Source organism: Chiloscyllium punctatum, chromosome 12 (genome assembly GCF_047496795.1).
Source record: "Chiloscyllium punctatum isolate Juve2018m chromosome 12, sChiPun1.3, whole genome shotgun sequence".
In the NCBI taxonomy this organism is placed as follows: Eukaryota; Metazoa; Chordata; class Chondrichthyes; order Orectolobiformes; family Hemiscylliidae; genus Chiloscyllium; species Chiloscyllium punctatum.
The window spans coordinates 73,576,548-73,589,809 of record NC_092750.1 but is presented as its reverse complement, the minus strand read 5'-3'; the positions used below and the strand labels follow the sequence as shown (position 1 = coordinate 73,589,809).

The following is a 13,262-nucleotide window of genomic DNA, read 5'->3' as shown; positions in this document are numbered from 1 at the left end:
ATTGTAGCAGTCCATACTCAAATGCAGCAAGACCTGGATAATATCCAGATTTGCACCACACAACTGTCAGGCAATGGCAATCACCAATAACAGATATTCAACCACCGTCCCTTGATAATCAATGGCACTACCATCACTGAATCCTCAACTACCAACATTCTGGGGGTTAACATTGACCACAAGATGAACTGGAATAGCCACATAAATACAGTGGCGACCAATTCAAGTCACAGGCTACAAATCCTGCAATTAGGAGAAAGTGAGCACTGCAGATGCTGGAGAGTCAGAGTTGAAAAGTGTGACACTGGAAAAGCATAGCAGGTCAAGCAGCATCTGAAGAGTAGGAGAATCGACGTTTCAGGCATAAACCCTTCATCAGGAATGCTGATGAAGGGCTAATGCCCTGAAATGTCATCTCTCCTACTCCTCGGATGCTGTCTGAACTGCTGGAGTAAGTCACCTCCAGATTCTAAAAGGACTGTCAGAATCCAGAAGGCATAAGTCAGGAGGAGTGTGATGGAATACACCCACTTGCTTCAACAACAGTCAAGAATCTTGACACCGACCAGGACATAGTAGCTCTGTTTAATTGGCAACACATCCACAAACCTTCACTCCTTCCATCACCAATGCTCAGCAGCAACAGTGTACCATCTACATGATGCACTGCAGACATTTATCAAAAGTTCCTTAAACAGCACTTTCTAAATACATTACCACTTCTGTCTAAAAGAACAAGGACAGCAGATAAATGGGAACACCAACACCTGAAAGTTCCTCTCCCAGTGCTGCTTGGACAAAGTCCTTATAGCATTGTGGATCTATGTACAGCATGTGGACAGCACAGGTTCAAGAAAGCAGCTCACTAACACTTTCTCAAGGGCAACTAAGGATAGCAAAAAATGTTGGCCCAGCCAGTGATGTCTACACCTCAGGAATGAATAAAAAACAACAACATTAGAGCACTTGGAGTTGGGGTGTATGCACTGAACTGGCTTATGGACAGAAAATAGAATAGGACTAAACAAGTTATTCTCAGTTTGGAAGCCCATGACCAGTGGGATACAAACGTCAGTGCTTAGGCTTCAATAGTTCATAATCTATGCCAATGATTTGGATGTGACCTAACTTTCAAATTTGTCATCAGCTCAAAACCTGGTGGGAATTTGAGTTGTGAGGAGGGTGCAAAGAGGCTTCAAGGGGATTTGGACTGGTTCACTGAGTGGGCAAGACAATAGCCTATGGAATATAAATGTGGAAAAATATGAAGCTACCAGTTGGTTTGGAAAAATCAGAAACGCAGAGTGTTTCTAAAATGGTAAGAGATTGGGAAATGCAGACATTCAAAGGGATCTGATATCCTTATACACCAGTTACTGAAAGCTAGCATGCAGGTACTGCAAGCAATTAGAAAAGAAAATGGTACATTGGCCTTTACAGCAAGAGAGTTTATGTAGAGAAGAAAGAGATATTGCTACAACTGCATAGAGCATTGGTGAGACCACATCTGGAGCACTGTATACAGTTCTGACCTTATTGAAGGAAGAATGCTGTGGAGATTCACCAGACTAATTCCTGGGATATGAGACTGTCTGATGAGAGATTGAGGAGATTGGGCCTAGAGTCTCGAGAGCTAAGAAGACTAAAAGGTAATCCTGAAATTTACAAAATTCTTTTGAGGATCAACAAAGCTATTTCCTTGGCTGGGGTCTTAAATTTAGTGGACACAGTGTAAGCGTAAGAGGCAGGTGATTTAGGACAAAGATGAGGAATTTCTTCACACAGAGAATTCTGTATTCTTGTAGGCTGTAGTAACTCTGTAGCACACTCAAGACCGAGACTGATAGAACTTTAGATATTAAAGTTATTAAAGGGTTAGTGCAAGAAAATGGGACTGAATTGAAGGGTCAGCCAGATGAATGGTGGTGAATGTTGAGGCGTCAAGTGACCTACTTCTGATTCTATTTATTATGGTCCTTGGAGCGACGGTATCAGCACCTGCGTTTCCTAATTAATCAGAAAGATCAGATAGATTTGGCATTTCATTCTATCAAAGGAAAGATTTTAATTAAAGATACCCAGGCATGATTTAGAATGCTGAGCTGCATGCTGATACCCAATGCTGATTAAACCAAATGAATGGAGAGGAGGATGGGTAGTTGCTCCCATAATTAACTGAAGCTCTGAGGGACTGATACTTACTGAGGACAAAAGGAAGAAACAAGTTTCTCAGTACAAGCAGGTGTACATGGACTGTGGTCTCTCCAAACCTGGAGATAGTGCACCAAGAGGATTTAAGACCCTCAGGGGACTGGGAAAGCTAATTAGCATTGTATCTTTGGGTGCCAATACCCAAACTCTTCCAGAAATCTCCTGTGCATCAATCATCTGTACAAGTCACTCACTTTGCCGTCCCACTCATTTTCTCTAGGCACCTTCGCAAATCCCCATGAGGACAGTGAACAGTAAGCCTGCTCTTCTTTGTGCCTTCTAGCACCAATAATGCACAGTCATTCTTCACAAATCTGTTTAGGAAAATTCAATTCCCACGATGCACCATTTTCTTATTTCTTTCATACATTTATCAACATATTTGTCCCTTTACTTTCTTTTCTGGTCTGTGGTAGACACTTAATAATGTGACTGAATCCTTCCAGTCCATTATAACAATCTTAATGGATTCTGCTTGTGAGTTTAAAAACCGAAAGTGCGGCAGATGTTGTAAATCAGAAACAAAAACAAAGTATTGGAAAAGCTCAGCATCTTTGGAGAGAAATCAGAGTTAACTCTTCAGATCCAGTGACGCTTCCTCAGTTTAGATGCTGTCAAACCTGCTGAGCTTTTCCAGCAGCTTCTGCGTTTGTTTCTGTTTATTAATTTCCATTTTTACTCCTGATAATTATTTCTGATTAAAACATCACCACCATCAGCCCTTCTTTCTCGCCTACCATTCTGAAATACAACATAAGCTGTAATATTTAATGGTCAGTCCTGTCCTGTACACTGTTTCTAATATCCCTATTACATCTATTGCTTCAGTTTGAATTATTGTCCTCAATTCCCTCATCTTTTTGCTTTTCCATTGAGTATTGCTCATCAGGAAATTTACTATGCATTTATCAAAAGCTGCATTGCTCTTGCTTTATTTGCATTAGGTGTTTACTGATTATGTCTTCAGAATATTAATACTGGAGAATACTCTCCACTGTTGTTATTCCAGCTTAGATAGGAATTCTGCATAGGGACTTTGCAGAATCTTCTGAAAGAATTTTCTGGGAAATTGATATTTTCATTGGGCAATATCTCTACATGAGGATCCCATTCAAAATCTCCATAAAAATGAAGACCTTAGTTGGTTCTGACAAAATTAAATAAAATAGTTACTCAGGAAATGTTAGACTATTAAATATAAAGCTCTTCCCAGTTGGCACATTACCCTCCTGATACCCTAAAATCCCACATATAGACATTTTTAAACAACCTGTTTAGATGTATTATGATAGACCTCCACCCCCAACTGCTTAGTCACGCAGACCTTTTCCCAATTTAATATTTTTATAACAATAATTAAAAGATTTCAAAGAAAATGAGAAGAAACACAACATATTGTTAATGATCCCGAAGATTTTTCTCTTTGGTCACTGACTTCAAGAGTAAACTTACAATAAAAATGGACCTGGGTGCAGCTCCTGTGTCAGTGTTAGATGGTGGCCCACATACTGACTGATAGTTATATGATTCCTTTCTCATGTAGAATGAAGCATTGTAGAGTGCATTCATCAAGCTGGCGTCTACCTCACTGAAGAACATACCAATCTGAAGGATGAACCAAATACAAAGTGACATGAGAATAGTGTTACACTTCGACCCCAGGTGAGGTTCCCCAGCTGCAACAAAGATGATTTACAAAGAATCTCCTTCCCTCTGAATACTTTTCTTCCAGACCCAAACAAACTTATTTTTTGAAAAGAACCAATTTAGCCAGACTTCCTTGAGTCAACAAGGAATGAATTTATTAATTACAAAACATGAGAAGAACTAGTAATACTACAAACACATAAACATAGATTAAAAGTAAGACATGAGTCCATAAAGATAAAAGTTATACAAAGATATACAGACCAGTCTCTGAATTGTTCACGAAGCGTGGATAGTTGAATACAGTGGCCTGTTGCAGTGGAGATTACTGACAATTTTAAAAAAGTTTCATACTTAGTTTTGCAGATTACTTGACATTGTATTGTTTGGATTCCTTTCAACTATGATTGAATTCCAGTACTCAGGATAAGAGTATGCTATTGTCCTGTTGTCTTTTGCCTAGCTACTAGCTAGCTGACTTCTACCACTCAGAATGGGGCATTATCTTTTCCTACAACATAGGGATGACTAGAAGACAGCTCTTTCACTGTGACCTTTACGTTCAAACTAGACTGGTAAACACAAGAAGGTTTAGTCTCACTAACACACGCCAGAAGAGGTGAAAGTGGTTTTATAATCTATGTCCTAATGTATTCTTCAAAGGGTTTGCTGTTGAGAGGGTCATCAACCCCTTAACATTTTTGTAGCCACACCAGATAACATTGCAAACTATTTGAAGTTTCTTTGACACCTTTAGGTATTCATCCTACTGTTCCCTCGCAGAACTTGTGCCAGCCAGCCACTGAACTTATACCAGCAGTTATTTTGACTCTGCAACAGTCTTCTTTTAAAAGCAATTTTGGAATTAAGGGTTAAATATGCTGGTAGTACTTTGGAGTTCTGACCCAGCAACTGTGACTCTCTGACTACTTGTCTGACATTGAGTTGTGGCTGTAAGCTTTCTTCAACTTCAAGCTGCCAAGATCCTGCACCCTAGCCTTGGCTCCGACCCTAGGTCTGACTGTTTTCTTTGATTGGGTTCAAAGATGTGTGGTGTTGGTAGCCTGTTTTAACAGAAAGTTTACTTTCAAAGACTAGCAACCCCCCCCGCCGTCCCCCCACCCACCAAGCAAGTCTGCTCATGACATTAGGCACTGTTTCACAATGACTGAAACTTTCACAAAACTTCATCTTTTTTACACTCAGCTTCTTCAACATTCTCTTCACCCCAACCCTCACATACTCCCATTTAGCAAAGCTTCCAGCATCCTTTCCGATCCTGCAGCTGTGTATCAATTATTTGTGGAGGTGCCAGTGTTGGACTATAGTGAACAAAGTCAGAAATCACATGACAGCAGGTTTATTTGGAATCCAAAGCTTTTGGAGTGCTGCTCGTTTGTCAGGTGAATTCACCTTCATCTGATGAAGCAGCAGTATTCTGAAAGCTTGTGATTTTAAACAAACCTGTTAAATTTAACCTGGTGTCATGTGACTTCTGAAATTATAGCTCCATTGAGTTTGGAGTTCATGTTACGGCTATACAGGACATTGATTAGGTCACTTCATCATAGAATATCATTATAGAATCCCTTCAGTGTGGAAAAAGGCCATTTGGCACACCGACCCTCTGAAGAGCATCCCACCCACACCCATTCCCCTACCTTATTACCCAACATTTACTCCTGATTAATACACATCCCTAAACACTATGGGCAATTTAGTGTGGCCAATTTACGTTACCTGCAAATCTTTGGATTGTGGGAAGAAACCAGAACATCCAGAGGAAACCCACGCAGACACGGGGAGAATGTGCAAATTCCACACAAATGATGACCTGAGGTTAGAAGTGAACCTAGATCCCTGGCACTATGAGGCAGCAGTGCTACCTACTGAGGCACTGTGCTGGCCCCTTATGGAACATTCAGTTCTGGTTTCAGTGCCAAAGGATGGATGTTGTGAAACTTGAAAGGGTTCAGGAAAGATTTACAAGGGTGTTGCCAGGGTTGCAGGGTTTGAGCTATAGGAACAGGCTGAATAGGCTGGAGCTAAGGGGTGATCTTATAAATTTATAAAATCATGACAGGCATAGATACTGATTCAGAATACTGAATGGCCTGGACAGAGCAGATGTTGGAAAGATGTTTCCATTGGTGGGAGAGACTGGGACCGGAGGGCACAGCCTTACAGTAAAGGAAAGACCTTTTAAAACAGAGATAAGGAGAAACTTGTTCAGCCAGAGAGTGGTGAATCTATGGAATTTATTATCACAGAAGGTTGCGGAGGCCAGGTTATTGAGTATATTTAAGACTGAGATAGATAGGTTTTTGAGTATCAAGGGTTACGGGGAGAAAGCCGGAGAATAGGGTTGAGAAACCTATCAGCCATGATTGAATGGCAGAACAGACTTGAAGGGCTGAATGGCCTAGTTTCTGCTCCTAGGTCTTATGGTCTTATAGGTTGAATAGCCAAAGTCTTTTCCCCAGGGTAGTGGAATCCAAAACTCGAGAGATTAGGTTTAAGGTGAGAGGAGAAAGATTTAAAAGGGACCTAAGGAGCAACATTTTCACGTGGTGAAAAAGGGTGGTGCTTATATGGAATGAGCTGCCTGGGGAAGTGGTACAATTCCAACATTTAAAAGGCACCTGCATGGGTACATGAATAGGAATGGTTTAAAGGGATATGGGCCAAATGCTTGCAAATGGGGCTAGATTAATTCAGGATATCTAGTTGGCATGGACAAGTTGGACTGAAGGCTCGGTTTCTGTGCTGTATATCTCTAAGACTCTAACTTGTACTTGCTTTTCTTTAGGCCTTTTAAAGAAAGAGTGTGGACAATTTAGTGTGGCCAATTATCAGGAATCTGCAGGATCAGAAGAAAGCTGCTTGGCCGGGTGAGACTCAAATAGAGAACAGATAACTCTGTCCGTACTTCTCTCACTGTTCTCCCAGTCTGTTTTCTACTTCTACAAAGTGCCTGATTATTGAGTGTATTAAGATTATGAAATTAAATCAAGCTGTAAGTGTAGGAATCAGGATGCATAGTTATTTGTCCAACCAAAACTAGGAGAGATCTGGAGTAATGGTATGTAACAGCATTATGGATTGAGTGCTGAGGAGCGTGGAGAACTGGACTGAGGATGGAGGGACAATATGTCGCAGACCCACATTTCTTTGCTGCAACCATGTGAGTGCTCATTTGACTATAGAAACAGAAACTAGAGCAACAGTCGATCATTTGGTTTTTTTGAGCCTGCTCTGTCATTCAATATATTATCTCCATATTTCTGCTTTCTCTGCATAACCCTTGATGCTTTTAAAGGTACAATGCTGATTTGTGCCTGGGTACATCAATTGAGTTAACTGGTGAGCGACTGTCTAAGGGATTTTCTTCAAGGAAGTTGCACTTGTTATGGGAAAAGTAACTTGGTGAGGGTCAATTTAATATAAGTTTCACATGGTCCAACATCAGTGGCTACTTTAGTTGAGCACATTAGTTATTGTGAAATCACAGCCAAGATGGTATTTTTGCAAGCAGGCTGGCTATGTTATTAGAACTTTTAAATTTATACGGGTTCCTGTTTGTGCTGCTGGAGGGTCTGTGAAAACATTGGTTGAATAACACCAAATTGTGTTCCAATTTGGAAATCATTTGGCAAAGGAGTAATTAGAAGTAAATAATTTCAATACAACATTAGCCTGGTTTTAAAAGATCTAGATCTGGTACGAACATAAGAAAAGGAGTAGGCAGCATGACCTCTTTATAAAATCAAGGCGGATCTTCTATCGCAACTCCACTTTCCCATAATGTTGTGATATTAATTTGCTTTTAATTTTCTTAATTCTTTCATGGGAAGATGTTGCTCATCACTCATTGTTCAGCTGTTTCAGAGGGCAATTAAGAGGTAAACATGTTATTGTGGGTCTGGAGTCAACATGTAAGCCAGACTGGATTGCAGATTGTCTTCCCTAAATACAGTTGTGAACCAGATGGATTTGTGGTCTGCAGTATTGAGCTCTTGGCATCTAATCAAAAAGGTGAAAATGCAGGTCAAGTACTGGAAAATGGAATTTTGTAGTTAGGAGCTTGATGACCTCTGTTGACATGATGGGCCAAAAGATTTCTATGCTATAATATTCTATTACTCCATAATGAATTAATATATTAATATTAATTTTATTGTGGGGGTGATAAATATTGCAATCATGGTTTTGGTGGGCAAGTGTTTAAGAATTCGTTGTGTTTCCTGCTTTTGATCGATATCCAGTGAATTCTTTGGTTGAGTATATATGTTGTCTGATAAGCAAAATATTGGGCTCTGTTCTGATGCACGTGAAGCTGTATAGATTATCAAAGTAGTCAGGGGGCATAGTGAGTGTAGTGGCCATAACTAAGGGAAAGGTGCTGAGGAAGCTGAAAGGTTTGAAGGTGGATAAATCACCCAGACCAGATGGACTACACCCTAGAGTTCTGAACAAGATAGCTGAGGAGACAGCACAGCTTTTTCAAGGCAAGGTCATGCCTGACAAATCTGGTAGAATTCTTTGAGGTAACAAACAAGTTCCAAAGGAGGACCAGTAGATGTGGGCTATTTGGATTTTGAGAAGGCCTTTGACAAGGTACCACACAGGAGGCTGCTAAATAAGATGAGCCCAAAGGTTGGGTGCATGGAGAGAGGATTGGTTGATTGGCAGAAGTCAGAGAGTGGGGGTAAATGCATCCTTTTGAGAATGGCAGCTGGTGACTCGTGGAATTGAATTGAATGAGGTTTCTTGTCATATGCATTCACATGAGTACAGTGAAAAGTTTATAAGTCACCATCTTAGGTACAAAGCAGAAATGTAAGGAAAAAATGTCACAAGTTAAACTTTACAGTCCTTCTAACTAAAATGTGGAAAAACAAAGAAACACAGTTAACCGTTCAACACAATAAGCACCTGGCTGTGCTGGGATTGACCTCCCTTACTTCGAGCTCCACCCCTGGCTGCCTGTTCGTACTGCCTTGCAACCTGTTCCTGCTCCCACTTTTGGTGCCCCTGGGCTGCCTGTACCTGATCTCGCCATTCTCGGGCCACCTGCTCCCACACTCCCACTGGAGTCCCACTATGGTATCACTCCGGACCTTGAAGAATCCGCAATGCGGCAACTGCCAGAATTCTGCCTGGGCACATAAACTGTCCTGTGGCCGACCGCCAAAGTTCCAAAGGGGTCAGTATTAGAACCACAACAATTCATGTTGTACATTAACAATCTGTGAAGGAACTGAGGACATTGTTACTAATTTTCAGGTGACACAAAGGTAGGTGGAGGGACAGGTAGTGTTGAGGAAGGACTTGGACAGGCCAGGAGAGTGGCCTGCATAGACTAAACTGGCAGATAGAATTTAAAGTGGGAAATTATGACATTATGTGCTTTGTTAGGAAGTTAAAAATCACAAAACACCAGGTTATAGTCCAACAGGTTTATTTGGAAGTACAAGCTTTCAGAGCGTTGCTCCTTCATCAGGTCGCTAGTGGGGAACAGAGGTTTTAGGGTATTTTCTAAATGGGGAAAGGCTTCGGAAATCTGAAGCACAAAGGGACTTCGGAGTTTTAGTACAGGCCCCATTTTTAAGGAGGAATGTACTGGCCTTGCAGGGGGTCCAAAAGAGGTTTACAAGAATGATCCCTTGGATGAAGGACTTGTTGTATGAGGAATGGTTGAGGACTCTGGGACTGTACTCGATGGAATTTAAAAGGATGGGTGGGGAGTGTGAAATCTGACAGAATACTGAGAGGCCTGAATAGAGTGAATGTGGAAAGGATGATTCCACTATAAGAGACTCAGACCTGAAGGCACAGCCTCAGAATGAAGAGACAATCTTTAGAACTGAGATGAGGAGGAATTTCTTCAGTCAGCGGGTGATGAATCTGTGGAAATTATTGTCACACAAGGCAGTAGAATCCAAGGTGTTGAGTGAATTTAAGACGCATAGATAGGTTCTTGACTGATAAGGGATGAAGAGTTACGGGAGATGGCAGAAAAGTGGAGCTGAGAAACACCATGATTGAATGGTGGAGTGCACATGATGGGCTGATGGCCTAATTTTGCTTCTATATCTTACGGTCTTGTTTGGGAGATTTATCAAGGGGGCTCTTGGGCACCTGTTGAAATATTCCTCAGTGTTTTCAGGACAGGAGCCAAAACAGAGGAAATATAGGTGTGAAACAAGGTTGATAGTTCATGATAGTACCTATATCAACCTTGAGAAGAAGCCCACTTGGTTGGTCTGCCTCTGCCACAGCTAGCTCTTAAAATTGAGTTAATTATTTACATTTCATTTCTTATGATTTGTTCTATCCAATTCCCCTTGTTGTATTATAGTATCTGCATCAAGCATTCATTGTTTTAATTCTCTGTATTAAAAACATTCTTCCAAGATTTCACTTTGTCCTGATAGTGATAACCTTCAGTCCAGGCTCCTACATTATCAATTTGACAACTAAAATAATGATTTTTTTTCACTGATTACCTCATTACAATCTTTTACAATCTGATCATCATTCAACATTTTGAAAAACTATTTTGCATTCCGTCTTAATCTTCTCTGTTTGAATAAAAAACCCTTGGGGCTGGATTATGATGAAAAAGTGACAGGATGGAACAACAACAGCCATTACTAATACACAAATTGGCAACAATTTTTAGTAAAGAAGAGAGACCCTGCAGATTGCAAATTAATTAATGTGTCACTTTGCCATTGGCTTTGTGAAAAGAACAACATGCATTTAAATTCCTCATCGTCAAATCTTCTATTCAATTACTGGGGAATCTTACTACATTCAAAACACCAGATAAAGGCAAAATCTTATGCCCAGACTTAAAGATCAATGAATCTACACCTTACGTTTGTTTGTTTTGCATTCTAAGAGTTGCCTTATCATATTTACACTTTTTTCATTATTCTTTTGCCAAAAAATCTATTACTTCACGTTGCTGGAGGGTCTATCACATGCTGTTGATGATGCTTTGATGAGATGGTGTAATGATCCTGGAGGTGGTACTCACTGCAGCTTGCAGTAATGGTGGTGGAGGGAATTCATGTTTAAAATAATGGATGGAGTGCCAATCAATTGGGCTAATCTTTTTAGTTTGTTATTAAGCTTTGAAAGAGTTCATGGAGTAGTAGCCTTCCAGATAAGAGAAGGGTATTCCATCACACTCATGACTTGAGCCCTGTAGATGGTGGATAGGCTCTGGGTAATCAAACAGCACAAAAACAGACCCTTTGGTCCAACTCATTCATGCCGACGAGACATCCAAATCTATCCTAGACCCATTTGCCAGCATTTGGCCCATATCCCTCTAAACCCTTTCCAATCATAAACCCATCCAGATGCCTTTTAAATGTTGTAATTGTACCTGGCTCCTCTACTTCCTCATTCCACACATGCATGACACTCTACATGAAAACATTACCTCTCAGGACCCTTTTAAATCTCTCCCCTCTGAACTCAAATCTATGTCCTCTAGTCTTGGGCTCCCCCACCCTAGGAAAAAGACCTTGGCTATTCATCCTTTCTATGCTCCTCATGATTTTATCAACCTCTTTAAGGTCACCCTTCAGTCTCCGATGGTCCAGGAAAAAAGTCCCGGCTTATTCAGAACTCTTCTATAGCTGAAACCCCTCAGTCCTGGCAACATCCTTGAAAATCAGGACAATGATCAAGACCTATGTCAAATGAGGCAGTTTAATGTACATGGCTGGGGAAGTGATGTAAGAGGAGGGCTTTAGATTTCTGAATAACAGACCATTTCTGGAGACGATGGGACCTGTTTAAGAGGGACGGGTCTTCCCCAAAACAGTGACGAGAAAACCAGAGCACTGGACTGTCATCCACGCAGACATCGGGAGAATGCGCAAATACCACAGAGTTGCCTAAGGGTGGAATCGAACCCAGGTCCCTGGCACTGAGAGTCAGCAGTGCTAACCACTGTGCTGCCAAAAATCTGTCTTCTCTTTCCCTTACTGTTTATACTGTATGAACCGAAAACCAAAAATTCAAGATGGGATTTGAACCTGCAATCCCTGGCTTAGGAGGTCAATGCCTTATCCATTAGGCCACTGGGACTCATACCCTCAAAAAAAATTGTTAATTACTCTTTTAGGTTTTTAAATCCTGACATTTGCTTGTCATCTTTTTTTCAAAAGTGCGTTACAGACCTTCTGTCTCTGTCTCTGCAGTGTCATGTTACCTGGCTCCAATGTTCAGGCTGGTTGGACATGATCAGGAAACCTCCGTCATCAATTAACACACACAACAGATCCTGAAAATCAATAACATTAGGTGGTGAAATAAGTTATGTGAGCACCTCTCAGACAATCAACAGTTTAATCTGTTTGGATGAAGATCTCTGTTTAACCTAGCTCAATTTGCTAATTTTATACAGTTCTCAGTATGTGAGGACTCACAGCATTAGCAGAATACAAGATGTAATATGATTACTGAACTGACCAAAAAATATTTAATAATTGCTGTTTACAGAGATACAAGTCTACAATTGAAACTGGTTTAGTTGGGAACATGGAGGGGCAAGGATAAAAATGTTTGTGGATGACACAACGATTAGCCAGGTTGTTGACAATGAGGAGGAAGGTGTTACATTACAGAAGGATATAAACAAATTGGTCAGATGGACAGATCAATGGCTGATGGAATTTAACCCTGAAAAATGGTGTCACAGGTTGGCATGGTGGCTCAGTGGCTAGTACTGTTGCATCATAACGTCAGATTTTGATTCCACCCTTGGGAAACTGTGTGGAGTTTGCACAGTTTCCCCATGTCTGCATGGGTTTTCACTGGGTGCTCTAGTTTCCTCCCACAGTCTAAGGATGTGCAAGTTAGGCAGATTGGCTGTGCTAAATTGCTCATAGTGTGCAGGCGAGGTGGATAAGCCATGGGAAATACAGGGTATTGGATTAGGGCAATGGGGTAGTTCTGAGTAGGGTAATCTTTGGAGGATTAGTGTGGACTCAATGGGCCAAACAGCCTGTTTCCACGCTGTAAGGGATTCTCTGAAATGTGAACTATGCACTTTGGAAGAAGGAACAAGACAAGGTAGTCCTCAATGAATGGAAATACACTAGCAAGTTCAGGAAACAAAGGGATCCTGGGGTGCCACAGAACCCTGAGGGTGGTAGAACAGATTAATAAGGTAGTTAAGAAAGCATATGGATACTTGCCTTTATCAGCTGTACCGTAGATTATAAGAACTGGGAGGTTATATTGGAGCTGTACAGAAGTTTGATTAGGCCACAGCTGGATTACTGTATGCAGTTCTGCTCACCACACGATTAGAAGGATGGGATTGCACTGGAAAGGATGCAGACGGGATTCACCACGATGTGGCCTGGAATGGAGCATTT

At 41.0% G+C, this 13,262-nt stretch overlaps 1 protein-coding gene and 1 long non-coding RNA gene across 6 annotated transcripts in view; one reads left to right on the top strand and one right to left on the bottom strand.

Moving 5' to 3' along the window:
- LOC140483931 (voltage-dependent calcium channel subunit alpha-2/delta-2-like) overlaps window positions 1-13,262 on the bottom strand; it is an 839,332-nt gene that overhangs the window by 26,692 nt on the left and 799,378 nt on the right. For all 4 annotated transcript variants that reach the window (XM_072582777.1, XM_072582773.1, XM_072582774.1 and 1 more), the window contains 2 exons: window positions 12,092-12,163; window positions 3,664-3,816 (listed from right to left, as the gene is read on the bottom strand). In XM_072582777.1, the coding sequence (XP_072438878.1) occupies window positions 3,664-3,816; window positions 12,092-12,163 (225 nt within the window). The remainder of the gene's footprint in view (window positions 1-3,663; window positions 3,817-12,091; window positions 12,164-13,262) is intronic.
- LOC140483933 (uncharacterized) overlaps window positions 1-13,262 on the top strand; it is a 92,982-nt gene that overhangs the window by 44,434 nt on the left and 35,286 nt on the right. The window contains exons 4-5 of one of the 2 annotated variants that reach the window (XR_011962064.1): window positions 3,755-3,873; window positions 6,668-6,749. The exons of the other annotated variant lie outside the window; for it this stretch is intronic. This is a non-coding gene — a long non-coding RNA (uncharacterized lncRNA). The remainder of the gene's footprint in view (window positions 1-3,754; window positions 3,874-6,667; window positions 6,750-13,262) is intronic. 2 annotated transcript variants of the gene reach the window in all.